The sequence below is a fragment of the Anneissia japonica genome, unplaced genomic scaffold (genome assembly GCF_011630105.1).
Source record: "Anneissia japonica isolate Jap-2015-1 unplaced genomic scaffold, ASM1163010v1 scaffold9291_len582782_cov165, whole genome shotgun sequence".
NCBI classification, from domain to species: Eukaryota; Metazoa; Echinodermata; class Crinoidea; order Comatulida; family Comatulidae; genus Anneissia; species Anneissia japonica.
The window spans coordinates 225,593-235,974 of NW_022710618.1; the positions used below are offsets into that span (position 1 = coordinate 225,593).

The following is a 10,382-nucleotide window of genomic DNA, read 5'->3' on the forward strand; positions in this document are numbered from 1 at the left end:
AAATACAAATTCAATAATAAAAAGATTTTTTTGGGGAACAATATAAAAGCAGTAAAACATTAAAATAAATAAAACTTTCAAATACAGACAAAATGAGGCTAAACAATTTACGTCATAAAAATAAAAAATGCGAAATAATAAACATAAAAAGTGGGAAAAAGAGCCAGGACAACTTCAAAATGATTCAGAAGATTATAAACTGCTGCCTGCGCCCGCTGGCGCTTGCTAGTCTTGGCAATGATTTCCCACATTTGCCATTTTGGTCTGTTGCTGTTTTGGTACTTGTCATTGCCATTTTGATCTGTTGCCGTTTTGGTCTGTTGCTGTTTTGGTACTTGTCACTGCAGTTTTGGTACTTGTCATTGCCATTTTGGTCTGTTGCCGTTTTGGTCTGTTGCTGTTTTGGTACTTGTCATTGCCGTTTTGGTACTCGTCATTGCCGTTTTGGTCTGTTGCCGTTTTGGTCTATTCCTGTTTTGGTACTTGTCATTGCTGTTTTGGTATGTTGCCGTTTTGGTACTTGTCATTACAACTTTTTTTCCCTCTCATTCTTTTTCCAATGTGAAATGTCTTAATGATCTGCAAATGTTTAATACAGTACTCCAACAAGCAAATACATTTTACACTTATTTTAACTATTAAATTTATAATTCAGTATTATTTCAATATTATTTGAATTACTTTTCAGTAATATTTTATGCTTCTATGTATGAATCGCAAGAGAAATCATCCAATATAGAGTGCATTTATTGTACCAATAATATGCATGACTGACATCATCAAGGCACACTTGATTGCCACAATACAATCACACTTGTTAGATAAACCTGGAAAAACCCACTTCTGTTGTACAACTGAACACATACCAGAGAAATTTAAGGTACTGTAATTATTATAATTTGATTATTAAAGTTGTTAAATAATAATAATGTATAATTAGATAGACAAATTAGTTAATCTAAAATGCATTGGGCAAGTGAGTGCTGACAATGAACCATCGAATTACATACATTTCTGTGTAATAGATGAGCCGTACTAGTCTGATATATTTATAGCAGGGAGTTGTTATTAGAAGAAGTCACTGTAAGAAAATGAGACATAAAGAAAATGATAGTTAACAAGTTGCATAAACTATTTGTCCTAGTTATAAAATGGAGATACTGTACGTGCGGAAAATATAAAATATAAGCTTTAAAACTTTCCAAAAACCCATGAAAATTACAAATGACGGTGTACGAACAAACACATATAGTCGTAACTTTTTAACGAAAAGGCGAATTTTTATGCGGTTATTTGTAAATTATTCTTCGTAAAACTCTCTTGAGATGCAAATTTATTGAACAGCGAAAATTAAATAAAACAAAACTCTGCGCATGCTCTACTGGTCGTTTGTCACAAAATTATTTTCTCTACAAAGACAAAATTTTAACAACTGAGGGCGCAAGATCATCGGGAAAAGTACCCTATTGACAAAAGACAGGCAGTTAGTCACGGTTCTCTTTGAAGATTCAGTACACCGCGCTTCGCTCATTGGCTGTAGATAAGTAGATAAATGTGTTGTGACGACTCCTAAATAACAACTCCCTGTTTATAGTAAATAAAACACTGGACATGAAGTACTTTAAACACTAGTTTTAAATAATATATTCCAAATTGTCAGACACTGCATGTACTGAATCTGAAGCCATTTTCAGACAGAGGTTTTGGCAATATTGCGGTACACTTACTGAACAACTAGGCTCTAGGATATATATTCTGGGGAGGGCAAGTTGTCCGACAGGGGGCCTTGAGCCTGTAGGCTCAAGCTGCTGAAGGGGTTAAAAGGGGTTCCCCTCCGAAATGAGATTTTTTTTAATAGCAACCTCTGGATGGCCGGAAATGACACTCTGAGATTGACACGTGTTGGCTTGGTGTGGGCCTATTTTTATATGTTTTATGGTCTGACTGCCCGACGAGCTCTGTCCGGCAGGGAGGCTTGACCTGTCCGGTTTGGGGACTTAAGCCCCCCTATCCCCCACTGGCGCCGCCACTGTTACTGAACCATTCATCCAACCAAATATTGTGGTAATATTTCCGTAATGTAATGCCCTTCTGTATGAATGGATCACAGACGCTGAATGAGACACTGGTAAATCATTTTAATCATTTGACTGAGGCCGTGCTTCTATATATAGGAAATTTTTAAAAGGAGTAAAATGGCGGGAATGTGACTGATAATTGTGATTATGATTATTAAAATTAAATAGGTTTGTGCTAAGAATATTTCCTGTGCAAAACTTAAGACCTACAAATTGAAAACTGATTTGAAAAAAAATCTGTATTCAAGGGTGATAATTATGCCAAAACCAGTGATTTTTTAATTATTTATAATTTACAGGATTATTTCAAGATGGCTGAAAGTGAACTAAGTCAATTTCTGGAAAATATTGATGAGAAGGTCCTAGAGTGCACCATCTGCTTTAAGCGACTTAAAAATCCTAAATCACTCAACTGCCTTCACAGTTTCTGTTTGGCATGTCTTGAAGACTGGGTTAAGACGAAGGGACAGCTGATTTGTCCAACTTGCTCAAAATTGTATTTCATTCCAGAGGGCGGGCTTCAGAAGCTTCCGCCTAATACCTTTATCAATAATTTATTAGAAGCTATTGAACAATTTTCGAAAGATCAAATGAAATGTATTTGTGCAAAAGAACAGGCAAAATACTACTGCCAGGAATGCAGACATTACTTGTGTTCTCCATGTAGTGACCATCACCAAAAATTTCCAATGTTGGCAAACCACAAGCTACATTCAGTGGAAGATGTGCAATCAATGACACCTTTACAAATTACATCATTACAACCTCCGCTGTGTTCTCTTCACAATGAGCCTTTACAATTTTTCTGCTGCATATGCAATATTCCAATATGCACAGACTGCACAATTACTGACCACAAGGAGTGGGATGGAAAACACAAATTAATCAGCATTTCTGAAGCCTTTAAAACATTTAAAGAAACTTCAGAAAAATTGGAGAAAGCTGCCAATGACTGCAAAAACAAATTACAAGATGGGTTAAAAGCTGTTATTCTGAATGCTACCAAACTACAACAAAGCAAAGATACAAGTTTGAGAGATATTGACAATCATGTACAAGAAATGGTCAAGAAAGTCAAGGAGAATGGAGATAAGATGAAAAATAAAATAGAGACAATCTACAAAGATAAAAAGAAGGTTTTAGATGTACAAATGGATGATTTGAAAAAAACAATATCTGACATAAATACAAAACTTAGTTTTCTTAATCAGTTATTGAAGATTGATGAAGCAACAGCAATGCAATCAAGTGAAAGAGTAATTACAGCACTCAAAGAAAGAATCAATGAATTACCAACTGAGCCAAATGATAATGGACACATTCATTTCTATATAAACCAACAGCAAATTGCTTCGTTGCAATGTGATATTGGGTATGTATCACACATGAGGGCAGCAGAATGTTTAACATTAAAGGGGGTGGAATCTGTGACCAAGGGTCAGACAATTGTTGTCAAAGTTATCCAACCAGATGAGTTTAAAATACATGCAAATCAGCTGAAGGCAACATGGACACAGCCTACAGGAGAAACCAACATCACACAAATTCAGGAAGATGATAATGGAGATTACTTTGTGACAGGAACCTGCACAAGTCCAGGTATATGTAAACTAGATGTGCATGCTGACGGTGAACCAATCAAGCAGTCACCAATGATAACCAAAGTAGAAAAGGAAGGATTAGTAAATACCATTAACATAAACCAAGAATATGTTAGAGATGTAGTTAAGTGTGAAGATGATTGCTTGCTGGTTTCATGTGAGACAAATGAAATACTCAAGTACAAGCAATCAGGAGAATATATTGGTAAGATTATACTACCACCAGATGTCCAAGTTTACAGAATGTACAAAATGAAGAATGGTAACATTGTATTTAGTGATTTGGGTTATAATAGCATAAAAATATGTAATATGAATGGTCAGGTGATCAAATCAATTGGCTATGGAGTATTACAGAGACCGTTTGGTATCCATGTGGATGAGACATCAAATGTTGTGTATGCAGCATATGTTTGTAGTAACTGTGTGTTCATGTTTGACATTGACAGTGGCCAAATGATGAAGAAGATAGGATCACCGGGTGGCAACGATGGTGAATTAGGTGCAGTCACTGATGTTACTCTTACATATCAGAGACATATTCTCATATCGGATAATGACTATGGCAGATTACAATTATTTGATAATGAGGGAAGGTTCTTGAAAGTCCTTGTTGAAGCAGGTGATGAGGATGGTAAGTTGATAGATCCCCGTGGAGTAGTAGTTGATGAGGATGACAACATCATTATATCAAGTAATCACAAACTACAGCTATTTAGTAGTGATGGAAAATTCATTAAAAGAATTGATAAACCAGAAGATGGAATTAACAATCCACGTGGATTATGTATCATTTCATATAATCCACGCACAGTTGCAGTAGCCAATAACGGTAACAAAAGTGTCGACATATTCAATTATTAAAAATAATGATAGTCTGCTGCCCACATATTTTTGATATATTGTGTTTGCATTAAATTTGAATATTGGCATATACCATATGAATCTAATTAAATTCTTTTATTACTTAAATATTTTAAATACAGTAGTCATGTTTTCAGGATGGCTGTCAACTTGGTAGTATAAATTATTAGCAACTTAATATATTACTACCCCACTGTGGCCCTACATGGCTGCACTCCTTAGGTGCCCAGGATATGAATGTATGAAAACTAATTGTTGTACAATGGTAATGTTAGAAAATATTATGAGGATTAGTGGATGCATTGCTTTTAATTGAGTGAATAAATCTAGTATTTCACATGACTTGAACCCATTACCCTGAGATTTGCCTGATGGCAAACAAACTACCAGCAACAGCTCTACCAAAGGTTGTTTATACAATCAAAATATGCTGCGCATGTGTGTGTGATTGAACACTGTGATTGGCTGTTGGCTGGTGCTACATGAACTGTTGGCTTTTAACAGTAGTAAGTACCAGCTGGTTAGTAGTAGTAGTAATAATAATTATAATACTTTATGCTAATGTAGCTGCTAAAGTGTTTACTTGATTTTCTATTTTGCACCTTAATTTGTGAAACAATGTAAAAAACAGAATTAAGTTTTTAGTGAGTACTTTCTATCTGTTTTAATAACTGATAAATTTAATTGTAATTAATATTTTTGATTATTTTTAAGTTCATAATGTTTAAAAGTGAATATTTAGTTATATTTAAACGGAAATATGTTTACAGGATGGAAATTTAAACGGAAATATGTTTACAAGATGGAACAATGCTTTAAACTAGGGCTGAAGGCTGAGAAGATACAAAGGCCGTTCAAAATGTACCTTATTGGTACAATTTAAAAAAAGAACCTAAAGGCCAAATTAGATAGTTAGATGATTTGTACAGATTAAGGTCACTAGCTAAAGATAAATCATATTGGAATGGCATGATGGATTGAGAGAACTGTTACAGAATAATGTTTCAGTCATACCATAATTTTTAATTAATAAATATTTTATATTTACTTTATCCTAGAAAACATTATAAGTTACAACTTCAAAAAAAAATTTAGCTGTAACTTATCAAGAGACAAATTTATTTGTATTTTGGAATAAAGTATATAACAATTAAGGCAAGGTTGTGCTTTATTGGCAAGGTTTAGGCTACGGTCACACTACAGCCTCAAGCCGGGCTTGACTCACTGCGATCGAGATTTTCGTAGTGTGACCGAGTCTGGATTGACTCGTGCCTGGCTTGAAATCGCTCTCGACCCATACAGCTCAACCCAGGCAAGCTACCGAGATTGACCCTGGATTGACACTGGCGCGACCGGGATTGACATTTCTCCGTCGGAATATGACCAATCAGAGGAGAGCTAGCGAAAAAAAAACCCGCGAGCTAGAAAAAAACACAAAACAAACTAGGTGGCTATAGTACTAGAACTGCTGTATTTTTTCCATTGATATCATTTTAATATTAATTGTAATATGCGAGTGTTGTGGACAGACAACGAAACCGCCGATTTAATAGATCTGTGGGCCCAGTCTGAGCTACGGGATAAAATCGAGGACAAGAAGTGCAACAATGGCGTTTACGAGTTGGTAAGCGAAAGGTTAACGAACTTGGGGTACGAAAAAAGAACAGCGTCACAGGTTCAGAACAAAATAAAGGCACTGAGAGCCCAATATAAAACAATAAACTTCTTGTTAAGGCTTGAGTGATTTCGGAGGTCAAAACCCAAGCAACCAGGTCAACCCACGTAGTGTGACCGTCCAACACTTTCAAGCCTGGCGTGAAATCTCAATCGCAGTGAGTCAAGCCAGGCTCGAGGTTCTAGTGTGACCGTAGCCTTAATACCTGTGTATTCATCAAAGTCCAGATTCATATCAACCAGTTTTATAATTGATATTGAATGTATTTGTTGTCTCCTGAAGGCTTTAACTTTAATACTATATTTTGATAATAACAATCTCCATGAATAACAGGTACAGTAGTTGATTTTATTGGTAGATGAAAAGTATTCTAATATGTTTGTTATGGGAACCTGCAAATCTTAAGTTACTGTAAATCGATACTAAATTAACATAGGCTGAACATTTTGAAAAATTAACTGGTAACATCTCTAAATGCATTGGTGTTATACACCGTGCTAAATATTTTTTACCCCATAATACTCTTAAGATGTTGGTTAATGCTCTAGTTATGCCTCTTTTTGAATACTGTAATTGTGTTTGGTCCAATTGTAACTTTCAAATTCTCTTCAATTACTTTAAAACAGATTAGGAAGAATTTTACTTTTTGCAGCTATAACACGCTTAAATACGGTACAGGCGCAAGTTATTATATTGGATTTTTGGAAGATAATAAGATAGTAATTTTTAAATAATTAGAATGTTCATTTGTACAAAAAAAAAAACATGATTTAGAATGATCATTTGTACAAAATTAAAATACTTAAAATTGAAAAAGAAAAAAATCTTAAAATTGAAAAAAAAAAAAAAATTGAATACCAACAGACGATTCAAACTCACGACCTTAAGTACTTTAGAAAATATCCTTAACCGACCACGCTATTCATGCGACGTGCGCTATTAGTGGTAATGGCAATAATGTACAATCCTTGTTTAAAACCCCTGTTTTGTAGGCGACGCTGGATGCTTTTAAAGTTTGAAACCCCTGTTTAGTTTTGTAAGTGTAAGGGGAACTCTGGGGTCTTAAAAAAGGGCAATGAACGTTTGTTGGAAATCACCTCTAGTTTATATGTACAAAATTTCCTGCACGTCCATTCAAAACTAGTGAAGCTGGACGGTTTAAAAGTTTTAGTAACAAGAACAAGAACAGCAGTGTTTACCAGTTGTAAATATTTTAAGTTCATTAGGGTGGAGCAAACTCAGTGATAAAAGGGACGAACAATTGCTTATAATGATTTTCAAATGTTTAAATGGTCATGCTCCATCACATATATCTAAAAATTTTGCTTTTAATTATGGTTTGCATACACATTGTGTATTCGCAGTCAAAGTAAAAATGTACTTATTGAATACACCTGGAATAATATGCAAGATATAAGAACTTTTGTATACCGGACTACTAAATTATGGAATGAACTCCCGGATCATACTTAAACCAACTTTAAATCTATGAAACTTTCAACTTTAAGCATTCTATTTCAAATCCTCAATAATACCATCTTAAATTAACTAGATTTTCTCTTACCTTGCATATCCGTATTTATTATAAATATTATTGTTTTTCTAAGTTTCTTGCAATCTTCCTTTTAAATTTACTTTTTAATTTGTAGTTAAGTTTTTGCTGGTTTTTGTTACAATGTGTATATGTCTTCTTTTAAAATGCTGTAGTTAAAAACTGAACCACTTTGGAAATGAGTACTATGTACTGAAAGTGTATACTCAATATAAAAAAAAAATAATTAAATAAGAAAAGTTAAAGTTGAATTATTATAAAGAATGTATAACGGTTTTACACAAGAATATAGAAATCATAATGAAAGTGAATGTTGTGAGAGAGTTGGGAAGATAATTAAATGTTTATACAGATCTACAATCATGGAATTTCTTCTGTAAATTTTAATGAGACTAAGTAACATAAAGGAATCATAATAAAAAGCATCAGACTTGTAGTTGGGTCATTGCAGTTGTACATCTTCTACTACTTCTTGAATTGCAGTTTTCATTGTTCAATCAATATTTTTGAGCAATCACTACATTAATGGTTTCTAATGAATATAAAGTTAACAATTTCTAAATTACATTTTTCATTATTGAACATTTCAGCCATTATATTTTTCTCTTGTGGACATCAGCAGCCGACAAGATTTCATAACGTAAAATTTATTCTAACCTTGTTTGCTCTAGCTTTACCGAGTACAGTGAACATCAGTGGGACAATAAGTCATGGCTTAAGGATCCTTGGTTTTGTCCCTTTCTTATGATACTTTGGCGTTGAAACTGTAAGATAAAATACAACAAATATTTAAAGACAGAAAAAAAATGAATAAAAATAGGTGCCAGATGGAGGGAGCTGAAGCCATTGTCGGCCTGACCAAGCCTCCCTGTTGGATACACTTGTTGAACACAAATTGTTTGAGTAAATTTGTAAACAATTCCAAAACTATAAAAGTTCTAAAAATGTTCTTGGCCTAACCTCCAGACCCTGCTGGAAATTGTCTGACAACATCGGAACACTCAGCACCCCACAAAGAGGTCAAAGTACATTTAGCACCTCAAGAAATTGTTTGTGTTGAAAACAGCTCTTTGATCTGCTTCCACTGGCAAACCATCCTATATAATATAATGCTCTTAAATGGAAAAATTTTTGTGTAGTGATGGCTGTGAAACAACAGTAACGTTTACAAAGAAACTAAAATCACCGTACACAGATATTAGAGCCAAACCAAAATCAAATACTGTATGAAAAAAAATAATTCACTGATGCTGATGGATGATGTCACAAAATGTCTGGCACTTGATGGGTGGTAAGCTTTACTTATGAATATTCAGCATCCTATGCTGCGTACCAAATAAGAATCTATGGTCCAAGCGGGAAATGTATTATTTTTCATATTGTGGAGGTTTAGTCTTTCTATGTCCCTGCAGGACTTTTAGCAATATCAGTCATAATAATCTCTAATAAAACAATTCCACACTTGCTTTCTGTACAGTTCAACTTTATTTATCCACAGAGGCCAATACAATATAATGCAATATATATAAAACATAAAAATATTTTGAGTAAAATAATGTTTATATTTGACTTAATTAATTTAAAATTTAGATGAACATAATGTTGGGGCAATTTGAATGTCAACTCTCAGGCTGTTCTATTCCAATCACCCTTTATAGGATAGAACATTATGCAAGACAACATTACCTAAGACTGAATATAAAAAATGCAGTCTATTCTATAAAGGAGCATTGGAATGGGACAACTCAGTGTTGACCTCATTAATTTATGCTGCCCCAACCGCTGCGACATGGTATAGCTAAATAAACACAAATGCTTATCTGCTAGGTAATATATTTTACACAGAATAAATATTTATATTTAACACCCATAAACTGTTTCAATAAATTCCCTCCCCCCCCCCCCCCCCCCAAAAAAAAAACAATATGTGGTATTACATACCATTTCAACCGAATTTACTGACAGGGCTGTTGCCTCTTTCATTAATAACATGTTAAACTATTATTATACAGTTATTCCCAATATAATTATTACTGAATTTAATTATTTTCTACTGTGTAAATATCAAAGAAAATATGAAATAAATAAATGTTGAAATGAAATACATACACATTTAATCAGTGGCGGATCTGGTGGGGAGTAGTGAATAGGGTGACTAGCTACACTTTCTTATTTTTTAAGCTTAACATTTTTTTAGATGCATTCTATACGAATGTTGACGTCTGCTAATAAAAAAAGAAACCTCAAATGGGCGTGCCTCTTCCTAAAACCACTCCCACCCCATTTGGTGCTTTGCACCTTGCATTATCCACCCATATTGCTAAATCCTACTGTAGATTCGCCACTCATTATTCTTGTAGTTTGAAGTCTATTTTAATCTTATTTTGATTTTCTTTTTGTACATTTTATCTCAAATATATATATATATATATATATATATATATATATATATACTACCTTTATTCGGCTCTTAAGGGGAAACTCTTTTGTCTGTGATTTCCCCTTAACGTCGCTTTAGTTTCCCCTTAGCCACACTACTTTCGCCTTATGGTACTGTTTTTAACCACTTCATTGTTTTAGTTTCCCCCTATGGATACTTCTAAGCTCCTATA

General features: G+C 34.0%; 1 protein-coding gene across 1 annotated transcript; it reads left to right on the top strand.

The window, feature by feature from the left end:
* Window positions 1–38: 38 nt before the first annotated feature.
* On the top strand, window positions 39–4,570 carry LOC117107033 (tripartite motif-containing protein 3-like). The gene is made up of 2 exons (XM_033248553.1): window positions 39–880; window positions 2,378–4,570. The coding sequence occupies exons 1-2, from the start codon at window positions 767–769 to the stop codon at window positions 4,541–4,543; spliced, it is 2,280 nt and encodes a 759-aa protein (XP_033104444.1). The 5' UTR covers window positions 39–766; the 3' UTR covers window positions 4,544–4,570.
* The last annotated feature ends 5,812 nt before the right edge of the window (window positions 4,571–10,382 follow it).